General features: G+C 41.0%; 1 protein-coding gene across 2 annotated transcripts; it reads left to right on the top strand.

Annotated features, from left to right (window-relative positions):
* The first annotated feature begins 876 nt into the window (after positions 1-876).
* On the top strand, positions 877-27118 carry LOC109431691 (uncharacterized). 2 transcript variants are annotated; one of them, XM_019707959.3, is made up of 2 exons: positions 877-1318; positions 26510-27118. In XM_019707959.3, exons 1-2 carry the CDS (start codon positions 1027-1029, stop codon positions 26602-26604), a joined length of 387 nt encoding a protein of 128 aa, XP_019563504.1. In that variant the 5' UTR covers positions 877-1026; the 3' UTR covers positions 26605-27118. The 2 variants fall into 2 exon arrangements, with proteins under 2 accessions (XP_019563504.1, XP_019563503.3); XM_019707958.3 differs by lacking the exon at positions 877-1318 and adding an exon at positions 25363-26434.

Below are 27118 nucleotides of genomic sequence, written 5' to 3'. Positions count from 1 at the left end.
TGAGGTACAATTTCTTCAGTGATTACAAAAACAAAACGATACTCTTAATAGATTAGTACTTTTATTTTTTGGTTTTATTTTTAATTTTATCACAGACTGTAAGTTAGATACCATGGTTGCTCAATTTGATGCTTTGAGTTAGATTACATGGTTGCTTAACTTGTTGGTTGATGATTGCTTGACATAAATCAACGAAATAATGTTTATGCAAATCTGTACCATAATTTCTCTTTTATATAACTCGTTTCGGTATCATAATGATCTACTTTTCCACACTGTTTTATTATGAATATGTAATGAGTGGCATAATGAAAAATAGTTGCATTACGCTCATTATGCAACTCATTTGAGTTCTAATTTCGTCTCCTAAGGGTTAAATAATAACTTCAGAAGTGCCCAAAGAACAATGTGGCAAATGAAGTTTGAACGGTAAGTAAGCCAGGAAAGGTAGAAGCATTTAAGTACAAAAATAAGCATGAGCCGAAAGGGGAGTGAAGATCTACCATATTTACCATGTATATGAAGAGCAATCTGAAGTGAATTGATTCCAAATCTTAAGAAAAAATGTGAATTTGTTTTCAAGTTTTTAAAGCCACCCCACATAAAGTAGATGCGATAAGCAACAATGGGCAACGTATTTTATGATCTCTTTTAATGTTACTTACTATGTATAACAGGTGAACGATGAATTTATAAGTTCATTCTCTACTCCTTGGTACGTTTGATCATCCCCTAAATATAATCCGCAAGCATGGTTTGTCGGTCTAGCATCTCATATTTTTTACCGCAACATTGAATAGATAAGAATCCCGTAAAGGTGGCTCTACTCCTTATCACCTTAATGTTACCTATTCGATGCTTGTTCGATTTCTTCAGCTTGTATTTTGGATCAGTTCATTGCACCTCATAGTCGAGAAAGATTGTCTGACGCGTAAATAGCCAAAACGTAGACGTGGCCCTCCAACGTGGTCAAAGTGATAGCCAGTTAATGAAGTTCAGCCAAAGAAATTAATAGGAACAATCAATATGGAAAATGTGATTGAAGATATCATTTCGGAATCGACGGCCGGTGATGCTGCAGACATGGGTCAAGATTTACCAAAAATGCCTTCGTTTGGAGGCGCGGGTAACTTCAAGATGCCAAGCATGGAAGAGTTTATCAAGATGCTGGAGAACATGGACAATCTGTCCGATGAAGAAAAGGAGCAGCTGAAACTTGACGTTATGAAAAATTCTATGGGAAGCCGCAAGATGGAAGCTGGACTTTCAGACTACATGGTGTTTCTTGTTATGGTGCTGTTGATTGCATCGGTATTTGGTAAGAGTTCAGTAGTTTATCAAATAAAGTTAGAAACTTTAATGTTGACTAGCAATCAACATCATCAATATTTACATATAGTCTGAAGTAATGTTTTGCACGACTCCAAAAAAGTATATTTGAACAGCTTCAAAAGCTTTTTCACAAATTCAAAATGTCTCATAAAAGCTTAAACATTAACGTCAAATGGAAAGTTTTCCTATTCTGCTAAGATCTACGAAACTTTATCAGCAATGTCAAAGACTGCTATTAGAAGCTTCAAAATTATAACACTCCACAAAGTTATGTATCTTGCGGAGACCAAAACATCCCGTAGTCAGAAAATGTAACATATCTTGGATTAATTCTTGACAAAAAGCTCAACTTTGGATTACACGTTAACAATTGTTTTAAAAAATGCGAAAAGCTCACCAGATCCCTTAGTAAATCCACAGACAAACAGACGTAACAATTGCGAAATTTCCATCGACCACGCTTTTAACGATCATTTTAAATTTTCATAGTTGTGGTTTTCACAACCAGAGGCGTGCGCATCGTTTTTCTATGCGTTTGACGTTTCACACTAGCGCCTTCTGTTGACGATATTGCACAACACAGTGATTCGTGCAACTTTTCCACCAGGTGATGGTAGTGTGAACTGGTCGATGGATTTCCATGAAAATAGTTCAAAGTGTTACGTCTGTTTGTCTGTGGTAAATCGTCGATCACGATTACAGACAACCATGAAACTCCTGTTATACAAAACTGTGTTTCGACCCATGATATCATACGGTTTTCCAGCCTGGTACAATTGCGCCCAAAGCAGGGTGGCCACTCAACCGGGAATTCCGGGAAAACCGGGAATTACCCGGGAATCGCAAACAACCGGGAAAAAACCGGGAATTTGCTTAAAACATAAACAACCCTTAAAATATCATACGGTTTTCCAGCCTGGTACAATTGCGCCCAAAGCAGGGTGGCCACTCAACCGGGAATTCCGGGAAAACCGGGAATTACCCGGGAATCGCAAACAACCGGGAAAAACCGGGAAAAACCGGTAATTTGCTTAAAACATAAACAACCCTTAAAATTGAAGGTCCAGGATAATAACTTCTATCGCTTCTACATGAGAATCATTATTTTTTATTAAACATGATCAATATTTTTGTAATCTAAAGATACTATATCGCAGATACTAGATGCAGAGTTCAAAACTTAATCATGAGATTTATTTTAAATTTTTCTTAAATTTTGATTTTGAATCTTGGACTTTTTTAATAGAACTGTTGTAGTGAATTACAATTGTTTTTGAAAAAGCTAAGATATAAATGGAAAACTTTAAATAATGTGTCTTAGGTAGGACAGTCAGTGTATTGTATCATTACAGAAAAAATATTGCCATATTAAAAAAATACCTTATTTTACAGCAGTGTTCCTTTACAATTACAAATGTGTATAATTTTAGAAATTCTGTTAAATCGGTCGTCTTCAAGAATTTCATAACGTGGAGCGGATCTGGTGTGATGGTTAGAACATTTGACTATCACGCCGAGGACATGGGATCGAATCCCACTCCCGACAAACTCACAACAATGTGGGTTCTTCCTTCGGAAGGGAAGTAAAGCGTGGATCCCGAGATGAACTAGCCTAGGGCTAAAAATCTCGTTAATACAGATAAAAACAAAAATCATAACATTTTTTCCAGTATTCCATGTTGGACATGTTCTTTAGATAGTATACAATCGATTCTTCCAGGTTGCCTAACATTTCTCTTGATGATAAACCAAGGTTTTCTTCGCAGATTCTCCTAGAGAATTCTCCAAACATTCATTAAGAGATTTAACAAGATATTTTCCCAGGGATTTCTTGAAACGTCTTACAAGTAACTTTTCCAAAACAATTCAACCATATCAAGCAGTTTTACCAATAGTTTCCTTTTTGCAAGAAGATTATTGATAAAATTATAAATAATTTCTAAAGACGTTCTTAAAGATTTTACATGCTTTTCGTCAAATACTTTTGAAGTAATTTATTTGGGAATTCCAACTATATTTTACCTATTTGAATCCTCCCATGGATTTCTTCAGGAGTCCCTCTTTCATTAGTATACTGTCAAGCATCTCAACAGTGAACATTATCAAGGAATCTTTTAATAATTATTCCAGAGATTCCACAAACAGTTTTTACATTCCAGATTACCTTTACAAGTTTCTTCAAGAGATCCAGTAGATTTTCGAGAAATTGATTTGAGTTATTTTTTTCAAAAATTTCATTTGGCATTTCTATTAAAAATCTGTACCCTAACTTTGAATAGAGCATATCTAATATATATAAAATTCCGAAAATACTTTCTTGAGAAATATTTTAAGTTTTTAAGACTAGAGAAAATATGGGCTTCTTACTAAATGTGGCCTATATTGGATTTTGTTTTTCCACCGAAGATGCTCTAATAGCAGGGCTCATTCGCTTCTAATTGTTAGGTATGATTTAGTTTTCGCTTTGTTCGAAATTTTACTTACATTTTCTGAATTTTGAATGTTGATAACTTGCACATAACAAAAGAACTTCTGGTACAAAAAATCGCATTCAAGTATTTTTATGTCATTTTGAGCGTTAAACAGTTCAAGCTTAAAGCATAAAATTGAACAGTTATGGTGTTATGTTGTTGGGGAATTCAAGCCGCCATAAATTGTCAACCTCCTAGAACACGATCAATTGAGCCAAAAGTCTACTTCACTTGGGCTGTTTATGATGAATGATATTTTTTGACATTGTTAGACCTTTGACAATGGTGCGCTTCCAGTAAGGTTAAACTGTTTACAAAATCAGAAAAGTGAGAAAATAGAAAATAGAAATATCAGTGTTCCGATTTAACCATATAAATCAATTTCTAGAAAACCGGGAAAAACCGGGAAATAACCGGGAATTTATTTTACCGAGTTGAGTGGTCACCCTGCCAAAGCCATCGTAAGAAAATCCAAGTCAAGCAAAATAAATTATTAAAAAAAAGATGTTGAATCCTCCGCCGTTTCACCCTACCGATGATGTGCATAGGATGGCTGGGGTTGAACCGCTGGATGAATGGTTCGAGAGATTATTGCCGAAATTCAACCTAAGTTGCGCGACGTCTATAAACCCACTTCTTCAAGAGCTGGCGCATAGTCCACTGTGATATTACTGTTAAGTGTTCTTGTATTTGTTTATTTTTCGCTTTCTTGTTTCCTTTTGTTTTTAATAATGCAAATTTGAAGGTTTTTTTTTGTATAGAAAATTTTTCCTTCCATGCTAAACTTTAAATTAGAATACTAAATGAAACAGCATGTATTTAGTGTAATCAACGGTTGAAAGGGAACACCACACCTCAGTTAGGAATATGAGAAAACAAATTGTATGTTATAATAATTGCAATAAAATTATATATGAGTATGAGTTAAAAATTATAACACAAAATTCTTATTGTTCAATAAATAGGAGCTTTTATGTATTGACATGATCAATCAAAACAACTGAATCATAGTTTTCAGATGCCAATTCATGATTCAGCTATTGTTCAATTGACTAAAGTGATCTGAGCTTCGTGACAGTCAGTGTTGCGGTTAGCGTTATTATTTGTTTAATTGTACTATGCTATTAAGTGAATGTTCTGAGAAAAATACTATTATGAAACAAATTTAGCAGAATTAAAGATAATATTAGGATTTAAGAAATTTTCTAGAATTTCAAAAGTATTTTCAATCTGGTTTCCAAGAGAATGTGTTAGAAGAAACTAATTTCAATTAGAACCAGAAATTATGTAGGTATGCCAAAATTTAGATAAGATTTTTTTTTAGTGAAATACATGTTTCTTAATTCATGTCAAAAATCAAGAGTCTTCAACCAGAAGTTGCACAAATTAAAAGAACACGAACATTTCGCTACGAACAACTTAGTGTACCAGCGGAGGATTTCTTGTGTAACGTAAAGTTTTGCGGCGCGTCAATTTAACCCTCAACTTTCTGTCGTGAATTTTGCGTTGAAAATTCCACCACAAATACCACGAACGAACTACTAGATTTTTTATTTTTACGACACATTTGAATGACGTGCATAAGAGCTCCTGCATCATTTAAATCACGATTTCAAGACTTTTTCTTATAAAACGATAATGTCTGAAGGGATTTTAAGAAAGTTTTTTGAAGAAATTCCTAAATAAACTTTTAGAAAAAAAAAATCTTGAAGGAATCTTTGGATAAATTCTTGATAGAATCTTTGGATGAATTCCTTAAGAAATCTAGGAGAAATCTCTGATTGAATCTTTTTAATGTCATTTTCGTTTTTGCGGTGGCGCTACACCGGTGTAGCACTTTTGCACCGAAAATGTTCGTTTTTGATTTTCGTGCCACACCGGTGCAGCACTTTTTCTGCACCGCGCATGATAGTGTAGCACTCAAAAAATCGGGAGTGTAGCTGGTGCACACCGTGTCCACCAATCAGCGTTTGCAAAGTTGTCAATATTTTGGTGTTTATACACGCACACCAATGCAACTGCACCGAAAATGTTCGTTTATTCAGCGAAAAGTGTAGCACGAAGCGGTGTAGCACCGCCGCAAAAACGAAAACGACATAAGAGTTTCTTAAAAACCATTGAAAGTTATTCCTGAAAGAATCTATTGATTTGTGGTGGTGTCAAACCATTGGCACACCCCCCGTGTTCTAGAGCTGACCTTGTCAAACGAGTCAGTTGTTGTCTAAACTAATGTGAGAAGAGCCGAGAAATAAAAGCAGAGTAAATCAGTGTTAATCCTCGCGTTTTATTGATCACGATCTTGGAAATCCCACAGATTAATTGCAATGTAATCCGTGGAAGATCTTGCGAAACAAAATTCTTAAAAGAATTCCTGAAGGAATTTTTGGACAAGTTTCTTATGAAATGCTGAATGAATCCTGAAAAGAGATACTGAACGAATCACAGCCAGAATTTCTGTAATAATTATTTAAGAAATTTCTTAGGCAATTTTTGAATGTCTACTATCTGGAAAAATTAGGAAAACCGGCAATCCTCAGGGTTTTTTTTTAAACTGGGAAAAACTTGGAATACTCAGGGAATATCTTGAGTACCGTCAGTGTGCCAGAAGCCTTTTTTTTATTTATGTGTATTTTAACTAGTTGCTAATTCTACACTAGTGCCAGAAGCCGCTTGTGTTCCACTAGCCGCTCACCGTCTTGAAAATTAAGTTTATTGGCATAAATATGTATGATGGTCTTCATCCGTGTATAATTTGACACGCATATTTTGAATATCCGTGGAAAAAATATTACTTTTTTGCAGGGAACTTTGTTTTTTACACTCGTGAGCGGCTATTGGAGCACGAGCGGCTACTGGTACACTGAGAGTACTCAGGGAAATTTTACACCGATGAAAAAAAATGGGTCGTATGAATAAAAACCTGGTAGTGAAAATCCATATAGAAAATTTTGCTACAAGGATTTTTTCCAGAAATTCCATCAGGGTTTTTTTTTTTCTGGAACTTCTTTAGAAATACCTCCTGGAATGCTTCCCAGGATTTCTTATGAAATTCCTTCCGCATTTTTGACGCTATTTTTCTTGGTATTCCTTTTTGATTTTTTCCAGAAAGGTATACTTCCGGATTCCTTCCAGAATTCCTGAATTCCAACCGATTTCTTCTGGAGCTTTTCACGGGGATGCTAGAGTTCTTCCAGTGTTTTGCTCAAAGAAATCTTCGTAGGATTTCTACCAGAATTCATCCCGAATACTCTATAAGAATTTCGGTCGGGATAAATCATGGAATTTCTTTCGGCATTCCTCATAGAAATTTTACGCGATTCCTTCCGGTGTTCCTCTTGGGACTTCCACAGAAGATCTCCCAGATTTTTTTTTCAGATTTGCCAAAGGAGTTATTCCTGGGGTTTCTACTAAAGTTCCTCCAAGGGTTTCTGAAGGAGGAATTTACTGCAAGAGTTCCTCAAGAGATTTATTTAATATTTTTTCTGTGATATCTTGAAACAATTGCTTTGGGCTTCCTTCGAGATGTTCTTCCTGGTCTCCTACAGCTACAGGAATTTCTTAAAAGTTTTCGCGAGGTTTATTTTGAAGTTTTATCTGAGATTTCTCTTGGAGTATCTCCTGGAACTTCTCTTAGAAGATTCCTTCCGATGTTGGTCATGAGATGTCTCTCAGAGTTTTTCTTAATTTACCCTGGACTTTCTCCTATTTTTTTTCCAGAGTGCCTTCTGGGATTTCCACAGGAATTATTGTTGATATTTCTCATTGAATTCTTCTCTTGCATTCCTTCAGAGCCAGGCTGTTCCTTGTAGATGTACCGGATTTCTTGCAGTGATCCACCTGAGATTTTTTTTAACAGATATTCTCTGCATTATTCCCAAAATTCTTCCCGGAATCTTTACCAGAAATTGTCACGAGATTCTGGATACTCCGCCCATAGTTATCTCTTGCGATAACGTACGAAATACCTTATAGGAAATTCCTGGATAAATATTAGAGGGAATTCAAATAAAATCTTGCGAGAAACCCAAAGCAGGGTTGTGCAGTTTCAGGATGGTCAATGTCGAATGACACTCGCTCTAACCATCACTTCATACGACAAACGCAGTCCATCAAAACATAATCGATTCACGCAAAAGCCACTCAAGCCAACCCTCGTTCAATGCAGAGTCAACCACATCCAACAGCAGCGATCGTCTCTTGTTTTCGAACCACACGATGAAACACCGAAGCGAGTTTTGTTCTACGCTTTGCATTCTATTCATAGGGCGTGCTATGTTTGTGTTTGCTGCGCCATGCAATACTACTTAACAAATTGACCCTCATCCTGGCATTTTCAGACGAGAGTCACCCAGCAGTGAGTGACATAGCTCTGCGTCGGAACGACGGTTAAGAAGCGTTCGGCAACTCAAGAGATTTGCAGAGAAAGAGCGTGGCGGCGGCAGCCACCGTATCAATGTGTTCGTTTCGAATGTGTTCGATAGCAACATAGAGACGGTCGGCTGTAGCGTTGATGGAGGAAGAAGGGCAATGTTGATGTTGCGGCTTTTTTGTGTTATGATGGTGATAATGCACAAGACTGACCCAAAGTATTATTGAAGAAATCTCGACAGGAACTTCAGGAAAAACCTGAGAAAAAATGAGACATCTCGAAAAAAGTTCTAGGTAATAGTAATCCCGAGAAGAAATATTAAGGACATCCAAGGGGGAATTCTGAAAACCTCATGGAAAGCAGCTTCTGACGATTTTCTGCGAGGAAAACAAGAGAAATATCGGAAAACTATCCGTAAAAATCTCGACACAAACTATTGGATAGCTATCCCGGAAAACCACTAAAAAAGACACGGACACTGGCTTCAGCCGGCGGCTGTACCGATTGAACGAAACTTAACACGCAGAGGCTACGAAAAAAAGCTATCCTCGTGAAAAATTTCATCGCTCGGAGCGAGAATCGAACCCTCATCCATCCGGACTCTAACCACATGGCGACGAGACTCAACCAATTGCATTCTTGAAGAAACTTTGAAGTTTTAGACGGATCTTTCAAGAGGAAGCCAAGCGAGAATCTCTGGAAGTATATCGGAAAACCTTTGCAAGAAATATCAGGACGTACTCAAACAGATATTTCGTTAAAGAATCCTGCGGAAAGCCAGGAAGAAACTTTGGAAGAAATTTCTGGAATTACGCTCAGATTTCTCAGATTCAAAGAATTTATGAAGAGAAGGGGAACTTACGTATCTTCGGCAGTTTTGTGCTCTTCGTCATGGGGTTTTTTTTTTAACCTGTTGGACATGAGTTGGTATAAAATCCTTTCCAACCAAGCTGAATATGATCAAGTTTCAGGCAATTTGGCCGACATAAATCCTTCATGACAAAGAGAAGCACCCCTAAGTCACCCTTTATAATTTTAAGAAAATTTGTTTTTTTTATTAGGGTATGTGTTCCATCAGTAATCTCACGCTCCCATATTCATCCTATTCGAAAACTAGCGATTACGGCACCGATTGATTCCGTTCTTTTTGTTTTCATGCGTGCTCACTCCTAACAAAAAATACAAAAATAAGAAACAAAACAAAAAACGCTTGAATCCTTTGTTTTTCGTACGATGAAAATAGGAGCCACATGCTTAATAAGGGAACCAGCACCCTATAAACTTTCAAAATTTCATCTGGAAAAACCTGGAAAACTCAGGGAATTTTATTTTAAGTTATGAGTAGACACCCTGATAAGGGGCCGTTCATAAACCACGTAGACTTTTTGGGGGGTGGGGGTTGTGGTTCTGGTCAAAGTCTACGCTCTATACATATTTCAAAATTTTTGTATGGACAAAAGTCTACGAGGGGGAGGGGGGGGGGGTCTGAGATGAACAAATTTTGGTCTACGTGGTTTATGAACAGCTCCTAAAGAAACCTCTGAGGAAATTTTCGAACGAACCCTTGGAAGAATTTCTGATGGCATCGTTAGATGAATTAGGGAGGATCGAAGGATTTTCTTGACATACAAATACAAAATTGTCATTAGCAGAAAAAGCTCTCAACTAATAATTTTCGAAATTTGTATGGACCGTAGACTTTGGCCAGGGCCTGTCAGTTAATATCAAGGTTTATACTAGAGATATTTTGTTCAGTCACTTAGACTGGGTCAACAAAGTCGATTTTTTGGAACAAAGCTTTTTCGATTCATTTTAGCGTCCAAAGTCACTGTGCAAAATTTGGGAGCGATCGATTGCTTCTCCGTATTCCGCATTGCGATTGAAATTTGTATGGAATTTAGTATGGGAAACCGTGCTTTTTTGCATTTTTCTCGTAAATTGAAATTTTTCGTCTAAAACAATCTTACCAATGACGGTAAAGTATAGCCTAGGATATGCCGAAAAACTTTGCCGAAGACCGCAAATTGATCCGACACTTGTGAAAAAAAGTTATAACGTACAGATTGCCCGGTGGTGCTTAACATTTAACATGTAAAGGAATAACATCAATAATAAAATCTCAATTTTTGGCCTAAGTTACCAGGCGAATAACTTTTTTCACAAGCGTCGGATCACTTTGCGGTTTTCGGCAAAGTGTCTCGGCATTTCCTAGGCTATACTCTAACGTCATTAGTTACATGGTATTGAACAGAAGAATTCAACTTATGAGTAAAATGCAAAAAAAATACGTTTTCCCATATTAACTTCCATACAAATTTCAATCGCAATGCGGAATACGGGGACGCAACCAATCGCTCCCAAATTTTGCACAGTTGTTTTGGACGCTAATATAGATTGAACAAGCTTTGTTCCGGATTGATACGATGAAATTTAAAGTTTCTCCATACAACGTTGACCCACTCTACTATATATACAGTCTGGCAGATAGAGCTATCGGAGCCAATTCGATCGGAGCCAATTGAACTTGAAATTCCGAAAGAGCTTAAATACGAGGGGAGTGTGGAGCGGACCTGATGTGATGGTTAGAACACTTGACTATCACGCCGAGGACCTGGGATCGAATCCAACTCCCGAAAAAACTTACAAAAAATGTGAGTTCTTCCTTCGGAAGGAAAGTAAAGCGTGCGTCCCGAGATGAACTAGCCTAGGGCTAAAAATCTCGTTAATATAGATAAAAAAACGAGGGGAGTATTGTATCCGTAAAGATAATAAATTTATGTTCTAAAAACACAAAGTCAAACGAAAGCTTGAACGTTTCCTAGTGTTGGCAGTAAATAATCCAGTTGCCAGTTCTTAGGATTTTCTATTCGCCAGACTGCATATATAGTGACTGTAATCGCACATTTGTTCATCGAGCACATGTTCTGTTGTGCACATGGATGTCAAAGCATTTTCAACAGTGTAATTTCTCACATGGCTTGGTCAGCCAAAGCAAAATCAAGAAATTGACATTTGTAAGGTGCTACGGTCACCCTTGCCGTATTCGGTCGGCCCAGGACCGACCCGTCGAGAGTCCGGCTGCACACTAATTGTCATACCAATAAGTGATTGCGAGGCAGTGCCCGAAGCTCTCGACAATTAAAAATAACTTCCTCTTCCGCTTTGACATACATGTGCACAACAGTGTATGTGTTTGATGTTCATCTAATCCCATCCGAAGGAGGTTTGGATTGTGAAAAGAAGATAACCATGTGCGATTGTGGAATCGAGTTCAGTTCTAGGCCTACTGGCGACGGAGATAGTCGAGTGACTCCGTAGCTTGAAGGAATAGAAACGCCCGTCTAGCGAATTGGGAGTCGTGAGTTCGAGTCTCACCGGAGTACGTCGATTTCTTTTCATAATTTCAAATCTCAATTTGTTCATCGAGCACATGTTCTGTTGTGCACATGGATGTCAAAGCATTTTCAACAGTGCTATTTTTCTCTGTTTCTCCATTTTTTCTCTTTCTATTCTACTCTCATTAGCTCTAACTCACGCTCAGATCTAAAGCTGTTAATACACAGGATCAAATATTGGTCCAATGCTCAAACATCTTGTTTGACTCGATCGAATTTTCATTAGTATCAAACTGATGTTGTTTCTTGAGTACTTTCCTTGTCTAATATTTGACCCTGTGTACTAACAGCTTGCTACTTTTACGTCCTATGCTGAAATCACGGAAATCGCTCAAAGGTTCTTCATAAACTACGTAATACTATAGAATGAATAAATCGGAAATTTCAAAATTTTCCATACAAAGAATTTCTAAACCGATTCCGGCAGAAATCATCGAAGAAATTCCGGGAGAAATATCTATAAGAATATTGAGATAACTTCCTGAAATCCGAATACCAATAGAAATCCCAGCACGTAGGTATATATTGAAGAATTTCAATTTCCTCGTTTTTTTTGGTTTTTGATTTTTTATAAAATAACGAAGCAATATTTTCAAAATCGGTTTTCGTGCACATGTAGAGTATGGATGAAGGTATCTTCTGATTTTTTTGTGGTGGAAAAAGTTTTCCATTTTTGCGGAAACCATTTTTTTGTGAAATTTTATTCAAAAATGGTTTTTGCGAAAACGATAGACATTTTCCACCATGAAAAAAAATCAGGAGATACCTTGATCCATACTCAACATGTGCACGAAAACCGATTTTGAAAATATTGCTTCGTTATTTTAAAAAAAAATCAAAAACCAAAAAGTGAGGAAATGGATCACAAGAAACATCAACAGGAATCCCGGCTGGAAGCTGATCAAAAATCCCTGAAAGAGTTTTTTTTTTTTTTTTAATGTCTTTATTTATGAGATTTTCAGCCCGAGGCTGGTTCATCTCAGTTTCAAAGCGAGAGAAAAGAAAACTAGGGAGACCTGAGGGGTATTTCCTAGTCTGGAATATACATTTCAAGTTCTGGGCTGTCAATTTGTCTACTTGTCTTTGTTGTTCAAAAAGTTTCCATCTCGTATCCGTGGGAATAGCCTTGGTTGGTTGCCTTCAAGTGGGGGTTGGTAACGTAGAGATACAATCATAGTCAGTGGGTGGTGCTTGGTTCGGTTGTCCGTTTTTGGGGGTTGATAGAGTTGAAATCCAATCGTTGTCCGTTGTCATGCCTATGTCGTTGTTGGGTTTGGAGGTGGGATTCTGAAGCCTCGGGGGATATTACCCCAGAGGGCTATTGTCAGGTTCGACAGAATCGAATTTTAGTCAGGTAGTGAAGTTTAGATTAGTACAAACAGGCCAGCCTCTTTTAGGAACGTGATCAGTTTTGCTTCACTCGTCTCGTGATTTTGGAGCACGTCTGTGATGCTTCCTAGCTGGTGGGATGTTCGGAGGTATTCCAGTTTGGGGCATTCGCAAAGAACGTGTTCAACAGTGTTGAGGATGTTACAGGTGTCACATATCTTGCGGAAAGTTGATCCCCCAGAAAAATTGTGCGATATCCTGGAGTGCCCTGTTCGTAGTCTGGATAAAATAACTTGTTCTCGCCAGTTGTGACGGTCTTTCCAGGTTTCGGTGTCCCCTTTGATTTTCCGGAAGAATAAGGACCGGTTTGCCCTCCATTCCGCGGACCATGCGTCTTCAATAGTCCGTCTGCACCACAATTTCACGTCCGCTCCGGGCACATGCTGGGTGCGGCGGCGTCCTGTCCGTCCTATATTTGCCATGGTGTCGGCTTCTTCGTTACCACTGATTCCGCAGTGACCCGGGACCCACGTGAAAATTATACGGTGACCTTCTTCTTCCAGAAACTTCTGAGTTTTCTGGATCCAGGGATGTTTTGACTTCGGCGACTCCAGAGCTAGAAGAACGCTAGCTGAATCTGTAGCGACCAACACAGGTTTGTCGCTGCTTTTCGAGGCTGCCATATAGAGGGCTGCTGCCTCCGCCGAGAAGACGGAGCATTGTTCGGGTAGACTGTAGCATTTTCGGATATCGGGTCCGATAACGCCTATACCAACGGTACCGGCCGCCTTGGATCCGTCGGAATATCTGACTGTAGTCGAGGCATATCGACTGCTTATCGTTTCCGCCAAAAGAGCTTTTGCCCGTATCGAGCTTGTTCCCTTGGTGAGATGAGTTTTCATCGTGCTGTCGAAAGTAGGATCTTCAGCCGTCCAGCTTCGCGGCCTGACACGGTAGAGTTCCTCCACCGGGGGAAGCACGGATCCGGTTACATTGTTTAGGGCTCGGTTCGCCTGCTCTTCGATGAAGCAGATCTCTCCGTCACCTCTGGTTTTCTCTAGGTAGCTTATTGCTCTGCAGCATACGGCTAGGGTCGTCTTGTGATGAAAGGGTAAAATACCGGCTTCGGCACACGCAGAGAGAGCGGGTGTGGAAGGGAGGAGCCCTGACAACGCTCTAACGGTGTTGTTATATACTGGTGCAAGAATAGCGAGTAGGCTCTCCATGGCACGACAAGTGATTTCGATGCCATAAAAAAGCCTGCTGTTAATAATAGCATCGGCTACTCTGCGACGTGTCCCGCGATCGCTTCTGGTGCGTCGATTGGAGATGTTCCTTACTAGGCAGACTCGGTTTTTACAGGCGTCCTTAACATTGGTAAAGTGACTGCGGAAGGTTAGGTGCCGGTCGATGGTGATTCCAAGGATCTTGAGACTACGTTTGCTTGGCATCGGGTAACCGTTGACAATAATAGGCTTCGATGGCGGTGTGTGCTTCATTTCACAGGCATGTAATCTAACACATTTTTCTGCTGAGATGTCGAAGCCAACTTCTTGTGCCCATTTAGCGACGGCGGTGACACCAGCCTGCAACTTCCGCCTGACGATTTTCGGATGCACGCCGGTTACAATAAGGAGGATGTCGTCGGCATAGACAAGTATGTATAACCCATTGGGAAGTACTGTGAAAACGCCACTCATGGCCACGAGGAACAGGGTGACCGCAATTACCGATCCCTGTGGAACGCCGGTCTCCTCTGTGACAATTTTAGATTTTGTGTTACCTACGAGCACCTGGAATGTTCGTCCGTCCAAGAAGTTTTTTAGAAAGGTAAGCATATTGCCAGTGATGCCCCAGCTGGCCAGTCTATGTAAGACATCAGGGGTCCATGCCCTATTGTAGGCCTTGGCCAAATCCAAGGACGCCATTTCGATGTGGAGTCCTTCTTTCGTTGCATCGTTGATTATCTGGCCGAGCGATGCCAGGTAAGTACCGGTGCCGTAACCAGGACGGAGAGCGTGCTGTCGGAAATCTAATCTGTGGTTCTCTTCCAAATATTCAGTCAACCGCCGGTTCACCATTCGCTCCATGATTTTGCATATGCAGCTTGTCAGGGCGATTGGTCGGTAGCTGCTAACACTGTTGGCAGGGCCGTTGTTTTTTGGGATTGGGATGACGAAACTGTGCCGCCAGTCGTCTGGAAAAGTTCCCGAACTCCACTCTTGGTTGATGATGGAGAGAAGAGTAGCCTTTCCTCCCGTCGTTAACTTTTTCAACATTGGATATCCGATGCCATCAGGACCCGCCGACTTTCCGCTAGCCTTCTGAAGAGCGTACTCTAGCTCTTTTATTGTGAAAGGGAGGTTGAAGTTTTGTCCTTCATCAGGTGGGACCGAGAATCTGTGAATCGCTGTTTCGGGAGATGGATGTTTCTTTAGAAAGCGATCCGGGTATCGATGTAGTGAGGATAGATCGTGAAAGTATTCCGCCAAGGAATCAGTAATAATTTGCGGATCTCTTGTCGTTGTGCCATCTATTTTGATCGCTATTCCTTTGTGGCGCCTCTTTCCTTGTATGCTGTTTATTCGTTGCCACAGCTCTGAGGAGGATTGATTCTCATTAATAGAATCGAGAAACTCAACCCAAGATTTCTCTTTCGCTTCCCTGATCACTTGCCTGCAGGTGTTGCGGGCTACCTGATATTCCTCCAAGGTTCGGGTCCTATCGGGGTGACCTTCCGGTAGCTTTCTTTTCGAGTTCGGGATATCGTTGTTTATACAAGCAACCGCGAACGCGCTCGTAGTACCATTATTAAATTTAGTGGTTTTCGCGATCGTACCGGAATTTGAAGTCCTCGGTCGTTAAAAGGACAGTTATTACAAGTGCTTTCACTCAAATACCAATAAAAATCGGTGAAAACAGTGCCAAAACAGCGGTGTTGAAGTGCCTCGTTTTTGCGGGTACCGCGTGTACAATCATAAGCCATCGCATTGTTCGATGTGCACTGAAAAAAGGGACATAGTAACGGTGACCAAATCGAGGGTGAAATTAAAACATATTTACTACTTGATTTTCGTAGACCATAACTTTTATTTGAAACTACAATGTGAAGGGTCCAATTTACCATGTCGTTCTTTATTTACATTTCATGGTAATGTCGAAAATGCTTCCATAGTTCGTTTTACTATGTGTATGACAAGTGGCATAGTACGTTTGACCATCGCAATACGGTTCAAATTACTATGCACATGGTTAAATAAATAGTCTGTAGTGTCGCCACTTTATATTTACGTTTCAAAAAAAAAAACTCAGAAAGATAAACAGAATGATTTTATTATTTTTTGATTAAAAAAGACTTATTGCAAACATAACAAAAACGTGAATGAATATTTTTCGGAGGGTGTTGAGACAGGGTTTCCTTAATCATCTTCAGCTTGGTTTTTCAGTGAGTCAATCTGTGGAAATGTAAAAGTATCCGCTCCACGAATAGTTTCCCGATTCGGTGCTGTTTCTGGAGGACGCCTGTTGGGAGTGAGCGATGCTGTCCGGGAACTTGGGATAGAGCGGATGCGATGTTGATAGTCCTCTATGAAGCAATGATGATTGATGCAATCCTGGATGAGGCCGTGGCCCGCGGGTCGGGGAATGTAAGCACGTCCACAGTTCAAGGGTAGGGTCAGTTCAACTTGGAGGATCTGCTGCTTCTGGGAGGTCGGATTTCTCAAACGGTTGTCAGCGCTGTGACCCGCAAAGTGATATAGTTGGGGTAAAGGAGACCTGAAATTATAGTTCAGGCGGCTCAGAATAAGGCTAGGGAATACCTCCAACAAATAATTACCTCTTGATGTTGCCAACGTTCGATCGCGAGACACGATTCCATATTTTCCCCGTACAAGCGGCCTTCCCTATTTTTCGGCACTTCCACGATCTGCACCAGTGGCTAAGTTATCGGGATTCTTTGACGGCCGAGAATTCGATCCGCAGTCAACCAACTGCAGTCACTTCCGCACACAATTAACTAAAAACTGCAATTACCCGCTGTTCCAGTTCAAATAAAAATGAATCTTGATTCCGGGAAACAAAATTTATTAAGATAACGAACACGAACTAAACAATTCAAATAACATCCATATATTTGCAACAACTAGGGTATATGTACCATTCCTTGGCCTAATTTGCAAGCCGCCGTGTCAATTTTGACAATAACTCATGAATTAATAGCACTAGAAATAATATGTTGACCTTATTACACACTCTAGGCAATGCATGTTTCACTAATTGGAAGTAAACTTACGTAAATACTCAAGAATTTACTTAATTAAGCTGAAAAGATTCGATGCGATGGTATGCAACGTTGGTCTATGGTACAAAAATTGGCCTATTAGTGGATACAACGTTGGCCTATTGCTTTCCATGCATTAGAACCACCAATTATCTTATTTTTTCAATATTTCTGCTGAAGTATTATCTCTGCTTGTTCACCAATCTTACTTTTAAATTACATTTTCGGAGATAAATTTTCAAAAAACTATAAATAAATCACTTTAACTAAAGTTCTTTCTTAATTTAGTAACGAAAACAACGCAACCCTATTATTGTGTTATATTTTTACAGTCACCGCAAACAAAATCTTTCTTCCTGTTCGTTCTTTCTGGTTCTTACGCAAGAAATATTGTTGACGTCTTTTTATCGCTGTTTTTGACGTCACTTTACTGATGGGCCAAGATTTGGGTACATAGTTAAAAAATGTCCTCAATATTCGGCCCACATTTAATTTGTAAAATAGTTATTATTCGTTGAAAACAAATACACAAGCTCAAAATAGCGTCTTTGACCGTCGCACCAAATGTTCAGTTATTGAAAAGTCAATTCGAAATGTTCCAGAATCATGCCATTTATGATCATGTGTATAGACTACCCACTAAGCCGGAAAATCATGGCGTCTACAAAAGCTAAACAAAGTGACATTTTCATTCATTTTTAATGCTCCAAAGTGCTAAAATTGAAACGAAATGTTACAGTTGTTTGGTGCATAGCTTTTCCGATATTCAGTTATGCGTGTTTGTTTGAGTTTCTGGTTCACATTGAGATAGGCCAAACGAGTGGACTATGCCAACGAAGCATCCCGATACCCTATGTTATTTTGTAAGCTCAAAAATGTTGAATGTTTGGGCTAGCACTTTTCGAGTCAATATTACTATGTGTGCTCGCCGAATTGTAAACATCGTATAGTACTGTTGAATATGTATATTATGAAACTCACCATGTTACAGTTACCACGCAGCATGGTAATTTTTATTGATTTGTGGTAGGTGTAAAGAAATGTTTGGTTGTGTTTACGATATTTCGGCATGGTAAAATTAAGCACAATGCCGTGGTTCGCATTACTATACTTTTTTTCTCAGTGTGCTTCTCTGGACAGTGGTGTGCAGTAAAACCCGAGTAGTAGAAAGTTGCAAAACGAGAACAAACCGACTTCTTCGGTTTTCCGTGAAAAGTCTGGGAATTTGCGAAAAAGTGTGAAGCGGTGTTTTCCGTGTCGTTTAGTGCCGCGGAACTGACGTTAAGTGTTCCAGCTGTTCCCAAACAACAACTGCGGCCCACGTAAAGAAAAGAAGTGTGAAGAACGATTTCTAACATATTTCCCCGAAAAAGTTAAACCTCCCCGCCTGTACTACTGGAGTCGCCCTACCTGTGTTGAATCCCACTCCCGCCTCGCCAGTATGTCACTGGCGAGCGGACAACCACCCCGTCCAGGGGACCCAGGGGGCCCCGGTGGTGGTTGTTATGGTCCATCCAATTTCGTAAATGGGGAATACACCGGAGCTCGTGTTCCGAGCTTCATGGACAGGGATGGCACTGCAGGGCCCTTGCAGTACTTGAAAATGGAAGCTACGTCCGGACCCATGCCGCAGGATCCTTTCCTGCTACGGCTTTCAGTCGAGAAGTACATTAACGCACAAATCGACGGTGCTTACAAGGAGAACCGGGGAATCTCGTACGTTCTCAAGGTGAGAAGCCAAGCCCAGTTTGAAAAGCTGTGTAAGATGACGAAATTGGCTGACGGAACTACAATCAAGATTAGTGAACACCCCCAGCTCAACCAACGACAATGCGTAGTGTCTTGCTACGACTCCGTGACCCTTGACGACGAGTACTTAAGGCAGCAACTGGAACCTCAAGGTGTGAAGGATCTCCGGCGAATTAGACGTCGGAAACCGGATGGAACCTTCGAAAACACGCCCACAATTATCCTGACAATTAGTGGAACGGTGATCCCACCGCATGTGGACTTTGGCTGGTCGCGCTGTAAGACTAGGAACTATTATCCATCCCCGATGCAATGCTACTGCTGCTGGTCCTTTGGGCACACGGGAAAACGGTGCACCGAACCCTTTCGCATCTGTGGACGGTGCAGTAAAGTGCACGAAGAGGACCGTATTCAATCAACGGAAGCAGGAGCGGCGAACCATATGGCCATAGATCGACCGCCTTGTGTTGAAACCGTTTTTTGTAAAAACTGCAAGGTAAACGAGCACCCTGCCTCCAGCCGTAAATGCCCGATTTACGAAAAGGAAGTCGAGATCCAGCGTATTCGTATCGACCAAGGAATTTCATATCCCCAAGCCAGTCGTGAGTACGAAGTCCGCAATGGTCAAAACCAACATTCCAGTGCATACTCGAACGTCGTGAGTGCTAGCAAGGATGCCGAAATCGGGGAGCTAAAGGCGGTAGTAGCTCAACTCCAACTCGACTCCAAGAAGAAGGACGAGAGAATCCGTGACATGGAAAGAGCGGTACAGAACCGTAGCGTGAGTGACCGCCTAGATACTGTCAAAGAGCACGGGACCATAGAGGAATTAGTGCGTCAAGTTGCCGCGCTAACAACAACGGTCCGATCTCTCCAAATGGAGTTGAAAAAGAAAGACCAAATTATCGAAAAGCTTCTGTCAAGTGAAACATCCCAACATATCCAGGACGAAAACGTATCCACAGAACTACCTGAACATGGCGAGATGTTCCACTCCCAAACATCAAACTGTGGACTACTTACAAAAACACCAACACTAGATTCGACGACCACGCAGTCCGTTGCAAACTGGATCGAAGCCAGTGCTTTATCGGATTGCAAAGGGCCGAAAAAGGATAAGATAAAGCAGCAACCAAAGCTAAATAAGGATGGATACCTGTCGGACACTAGTATCGCATCACAGCAGTCAATACAAACCATCACTTCCACACCATCAAAGCGCGGCCACGCAAGTTCCTCCTCCTCCGGTGGCGAATCTTCAAATTACGTTACGGGAGCCAAGCGAGCTAGCAAAGCTGGCAAGGCAAACCCGAATTTGAGAGCACCCAAGAAGTAATCCTTGCTAACGCTCAGTACTCCCAACTATTGACACCTCGACCAGATATGAGCATGAGCATGAGCATGAGCATAGATGACCGCACAATTCGTAGTTGCTACTCCGTGATTGACCAGAGCAATCGAAATTGCACAAGGAACCAATGAACAGGGCTTGGGACTAGCTTACTATTCTCAATGTACACAGGTCGAGAGCTCTCAACTTTAATAAGGTCAATAACGGCGCCGGCCACGTCCTTACGGTCATCGAGGATGGAAGGGAATGTTAGTAAGACAAACGTTGTTAAAAAGACCGCGAATCGCTGCATCTCACCGTTTGTCTCAGGAAGGAATTTTTTGTTAGTAGGGTAAGGTACATTGTCAGTCCGGGAGTCACCTATGGTTGGTGATATGATTTGACAATGGATCAATATACACAAACCGCCGTTAACAACCGACCACTTTTCGACGCAAGAACTAGCCAAAAAGAAAATTCTATCGCGCGTCTCCACTCCACTAGGGAGCAGAAACCTTTAGTCTATTCCACACCGAAATACACTGAACGCGACTCACTTGTCGGCGCCCGGATTTTTTCTCGACCGGCGAACCCGAAGTAACATTTTTCACTCTTTTGTGTAAATGCAAAAAATGAAAGAAAATATTTATTATCAACTAAAAGTGTATTGGAAACTAGCGCCGAAGGGAAGCGAAAAATTCGGAACCGACTCGAACCACGGCGCGCGCACACTCGTCCCGTCGTCGGAGCCCCGCAGAGAGAAGAGGAAAAAAAATCGCAAAAATCTAGCAAAGCGATCGCGCGAAACTTTGCTGCTGCCGAACTACCGCACACTACTGACTGCTTGGCGTCCCGTCGTCGGAGCCCCGCAGAGGGAAGAGGAAAAAAAATCGCAAAAATCTAGCAAAGCGAGCGCGCGAAACTTTGCTGCTGCCGAACTACCGCACACCCCGCACACTACTGACTGCTTGGCGTCCCGTCGTCGGAGCCCCGCAGAGAGAAGGGGAAAGAAAATCGCAAAAATCTAGCAAAGCGAGCGCGCGAAACTTTGCTGCTGCCGAACTACCGCACACCCCGCACACTACTGACTGCTTGGCGTCCCGTCGTCGGAGCCCCGCAGAGAGGAGGGGAAAGAAAATCGCAAAAATCTAGCAAAGCGAGCGCGCGAAACTTTGCTGCTGCCGAAGTACCGCACACCCCGCACACTACTGACTCTATTGACACCTCGACCAGATATGGACGTATAACCCACCACCATCATCATCTTCCCAAGCCAAGAGCATAACATCGAATCAACGGAGTCGACTGAGCAAAAAACAACACCAAACCGTCAAACCACACCCGTTGTAGCAGCTACAGTGGAGGCCTCAGGCAGCCGAGGCCCCGTCAGTGCGGACGCTACACCCCAACCGGAACTGGCGGACAACCCTCGGCACCTGAATGTCCTCGCTGTCGGGACGCAAAAGGGTTTATACACCCATTCCCCGAAGGACGACGAGGGAGTTTCTGCGCTGGACAACGTGGGAGTCAAGCCAACCCTGAATCTGCTTACAAACCACCGAAAACGCACTACAACTGGAAACAACAATACTGCACCCACATCCGACAAGTTCTCGTTTCGTCCTCTTACGGAAGCGGAAGCGACTAATGCGTCCGCGTACGATGCTCTACATAAGGTAAGATACGGCCAAACCGCCGAGATCCTGCCCGGAACCCTAAAGAATCATCGGAATCTAGACCAGGACTTCGTTGGTTGCAAACCAGCGCAGGCTACAAGGACACACCATACGAAACATACCAGGTACCCAGGTCTGAGCGACGGCATCACGCCTCCTGGCACGGGGCAAGACCCGCACGGAGAGAATCTTGCTCCAACATTTGGGCACCCCAACCCGAGCGATAAGTCCCACAGAAGCCCTCAACAACAACAACTGCCTAATCAACGTCGCAGAAAACAAACTTTCGCCATCCAGTGGAATATAAACGGATTTTTCCACAATCTGCAGGACCTGGAGATGTTGGTACATGACCTAGAACCCACGGTACTGGCATTACAGGAGATCCACCGAGCCAATCCCAGCACGATGAAGAACACCCTGGGAAAGAAGTATCAATGGTTCTCAAAAAGTGGGCCCAATTTATACCACTCAGTGGCCGTCGGAGTATCTTCCGAGTTAGCCGTCCAGGAAATAGATCTAGACACCGATTTACCCATAGTCGCTGTCCGCACTCCATGGCCTTTCCCTATTTCGGTAGTCTGTGTCTATCTTCCGAACGGAAAGCTTCCAAACCTAGGAAACAGGATAGACATGGTTTTAGACCAGATCCCAGAGCCGATAATCTTCCTTGGCGACGTCAATAGCCACCATCACGCTTGGGGCAGCCGCACCAACAACGCGCGAGGTACTACCATCGCCCGCCTGGCAGGTCGGCGCAATCTTACCATCTTGAACGACGGTTCACCCACCTTTTTTCGTGGCCAGGCAGAATCCTCGATAGATGTCTCTCTTGCATCAGCCTCCACAACTAACCATTTTCTTTGGTCCGTGGATACCGACTTCAAAGGAAGTGATCATGCCCCGATCTGTATCACATTAGAAAACAGGGTCGCACCAGAAACTGAAAGAAGACCACGGTGGCTTTTCGATAAGGCTGACTGGGCCGGATTCCAAACTGCACTCGAAACCCAACTAGACATCCAAGTTCCAACATCGATACCTGACTTTACTGCTATCATCAACAGCGCAGCATCGTCCAATATACCGAGTACCAGCCCAAATCCTGGACGCCGTGCACTTCATTGGTGGAACGAAGACACCAAAACAGCTGTCAAAACGCGTCGAAAATCCCTGAAAGAGTCATAGAAGGAATTGTTGAAGAATCCCTGTAAAAAATCGAGAAGAATTTTTTAAAGAAACCCATCAGAAATTCCGACACGTACACTAAGTTATTTTTTTACACGGGGGATACGTCCCGTGTAAAAAAAACGTGTTAATCCGCGAAACCGTGTAAAAAAACATGTTAATTCTCGAAACCGTGTAAAAAAACCGTGTTAATTTGAGAAACCGTGTAAAAAATACCGTGCTAATTCAGGAATCCGTGTAAAAAAATGAGGGAAAGCTGAAAATATTTGAAATGTCAACACCTTCAGATATCCGAGGTTTGTTTTAGAGAGTTAATAAGGAAAGGGAGGGGGTAGTAGTAAGGGTTGAATCTACGGATTAGTGGGGAAGGAGAGAAGGGATGGGTTATGGGTAGCAGAGTGCATACTGTTTTCAAGGAAGATCGCAGAGGATATTTTGGGGCGTTAAGGACTGTTTAGACGGATGAAACGAATAATCAAGGAGAATGTTAACACCCAACAGGTCTACGGTTTCTTGTTGCATTACCGATGCATTGTAACATCCCAGAGGTCCATTGAGCATTGTACTGAAGAGTATTCATTTCTATAAATATGCTAGGTCTTCCATGAACTTTCGCGAGTTAAGGCCTTAAGATCTACAAGCGTAATCAAGCGTTGTTGTTACATTTCTGATACGTTGTAAAATGCTACAGGTTCATGAATCATTTTTCTGTAAGGAACTGATTTCCACAGATGGCCTAGGTCCTCCAAGAACTTCTATGAGTAAAGACCTGAAGATCTACAAGCGTTATCAATGGTTTATTCTTACATTACTGATAAAGTGTAGCGCCCTACAGGTCAAGGGAGCATAGTTCTGTAGAGAAATAATTTCCAAAGATAATCTAGGACCTCTAAGAACTTCCGCGAGTAAAAGCCTACATCTACGATCTACAATCGTAATGAATGGATTGTTGTTACATTTCTTATACATGTATACCTAAAAGATCCCCTCCAGGATTGCCTGAAAAAAATTCGACAGAAATCTATATTCTTTTACATTCTTTTTCGGAGGGAATCATGACAGGAATCCCGGAAAGAATAAGAATACCTAAAAGATCATTTTAAGGATTTTCTAAAGCAATTTCTGCAGAAATTCCTAATGAGATCCCAGGATGAATTCCGCAAGAAACATCCCGTTAGGAATCCTGGGAAGAATCTAAATAGAAATATGTACATGAAAAAATCTTCAAAAAAAAAACCAGAAGGTATCTTGAGAAAATCTCGAGATGTCCATCTCATACCATCTTCATGATCATCTCCTTTTTTATCCTCTTTGCTTCCCTAATTCTCTACCCTCATCCCTATAGGACTGTTAACATGAATTTAAAATAAAGCAATGAGCTCAATTGAAAAGAGTCAAACATTGAATTGCACTAAACAGTTTGTCGTGTGAAAATTTGGCGAAATTTTGAAGTTTCAAAATGAATTGGCTTGTTTAGCGCTGTTGAGATAATTTCATATTCTGAATCTGCATGCCAAACTGAGCCGAAATCCAAATTTTCATGAATATTGGTGCCCGAGAACCTATTTTATAATCAGTTTGAAGTTTGTATGGGAGCGATTTGTCGAATCACCCCTCGTCGCATTTTGTACTGGGCGGAGCTGCCAAACAGTTGCCAAGCTGTCAAAAAGTGATTTCAAAAAATCTCTTTGAAAATGTTTTAGGTATCAAACTAATATTTTTAAAAGTCTGAAAATAATCATAGTGGCTCAGAGAATGGTGCTCTTTCATATGAAATCTAAAAATCAGTATTTTTTTCTTAATTTAAAAACCCAACTGCTAAGTGGATCATTTTTCTGTCATACCCTTAAAACCCATTTTTTTTCCAATATTATTAGAATTCACTTTATTCCTCAAAAACCAAATATTTTTCAACACAGATTACTAAAACAATGTAAAATGGAAGTATTGCATTCATTGAAAGGTATATTTTATCATTTTTGCATGCAGTTTTCATTAGAAAGTGTAACAATTATATGGTGGATCTTTTTTGTGCCGGTCACTGTAGAATAGTACGATACTTCCCATTTGGACCTAATTGACCCACTTACAGTGAAAATCTGTGATTTTTTATGCACTTTTCGAAAAGTTACAGCTAGTTTACCATTTTTTGAAAAGTGAAAATTTTGCCCTTCCTGATTATTTTGTCTATCGCCCCTGCATCTCTAAATCTTCTAACACAATCTTCAAAACTTGATACTACATCTTGCCGATAAAATATACATCATTGTTATGCATAAAGAGTGTCACATGTTTGCTCATAATTGCGAGCCATTATTTCAATGTCTTCTAGCAATCCAATTATCAAACAAGTACCCGTTTGGATCATCTCACGAAAAAAACCATAGGTTCTGGTTATGGATCGGATATTTTATCGCCCTTATCTGAGGGATTTCTTATCAGCCTGTCCACGTTGGCACTTTTACAGGCCAGTCGTTTCCAGATCTAATCAAAGTACCTAGTACAGATAAGTAGATGTATACTATTATAGGTAGGTGCAAGGCGAAGTGTTCAAGTGTTAAGCCGCGCGTATTCACATTGGCAACCGATGAAAGCATGCAATCCACCACGTCACCTTCAAGCTCCATCCACAACCTCAAGTTATCGCTCCCGGGGAGGGCGATTGATTCGACAAAAGACGGTTTCAGTATCAAATTTGATATCGCCGGCTATTCATGCCGGCAGTTTGTTCAGCTTTTAACGGGCGACACGCACGCTAATTGAGTAAATTCCGAAAAAGCAATTGTTTTTTATAGAATTCCCACACATCTAACGTGTGCGCGCGCGACCGTTGGAGCATCATATCGCGGTTCAAATAGAGACTATCCAGTCACTCTCAGGCCTACGTAAAGTGTAGACCGAATTAGCACCTTTTTATTGTTTATTGAAATATTTTATCGCACAAACATGAACGCCGCTGACGGAGAGGAAAACCCCTTCATACATGCTCTGCAGTCCGATGCACTGAACGAGCTTCTTAACGATAAGGACAAACATGAAATGGCACAGCAATTGGCGGATAATTTACGGAAACTATCGGACATGTTCGTTAAACTATCCGATCAAGAGAAGCAACAGTTCGTAAAGGAGTTCAAAGGTCAATTCATAAACCAATTGAAAGGGTTGTCGGAGATGGTAAAACAGCAGAAGGTAACCCATGATAACGCCGAGGATTTGAAATCTATTCCTCTATTTGGTGCCAACGAAATTCTGCATGAAGAACTCAACTTTTATTTGATGATTGCTTTTGGGATGTTGATAGTGTTATTTGTGGGTCAGTTGAAGTTACAGATACGTTCGCTAAAAATGTACTATACTCACGATCCATATTTACATTTTATCATTTCAGTATTCTTCGGCTACAAACTATATCTTTCTCTAACCGAGAAAGAACGCAAGCTGCAGGAAAAACAGAAAGCCAAGCAGAGCAAAAAGAAGAAATGAGCTGCTGTGAACCCGCGTGGTCATACCATCAGTGGAGGTAGTCGGACGGTTCGCCACCATCAGCACAAAAACATTCCACTGGCGAAGAACTACTAATTTTTGGTACAAGTTTTTCGCCCACCACCTCCTTCTACGAAGCGCAATCAAGTGAGACTATATAGTAATATTTATGATAACTATTTTACTACAGCAACTTTTCTTTATGTCGTCTGCAATTTTATCATAAGCAAGCAAGATCTAACAAAAGGGCATCTATTGAATTGTTAAGGCAAAATAGCAGAACTTCCTATTGCTTTCGTCTGTTAAGTTTGAAAATTTCGGTCAGGACATTACAAAGAAAAACCCGAGTTGAGAAAATGTATTCAGATGTGTTATATATACAAACCCATATGTAAAGACGTTAATCAAAATCAAACAATGCCAAGCAGACAAAAGATATCTGTATATGATATTAACTTTACAGTTAATGTGTGTTTTCCTTTAAATGATGAATAAAAAATATATCATACTTGAA

This window comes from Aedes albopictus, chromosome 2 (genome assembly GCF_035046485.1).
Source record: "Aedes albopictus strain Foshan chromosome 2, AalbF5, whole genome shotgun sequence".
Lineage (NCBI taxonomy): Eukaryota > Metazoa > Arthropoda > Insecta > Diptera > Culicidae > Aedes > Aedes albopictus.
The sequence above is the reverse complement of the archived record's forward strand: the minus strand, read 5'-3'. Positions and strand labels throughout refer to the sequence as shown.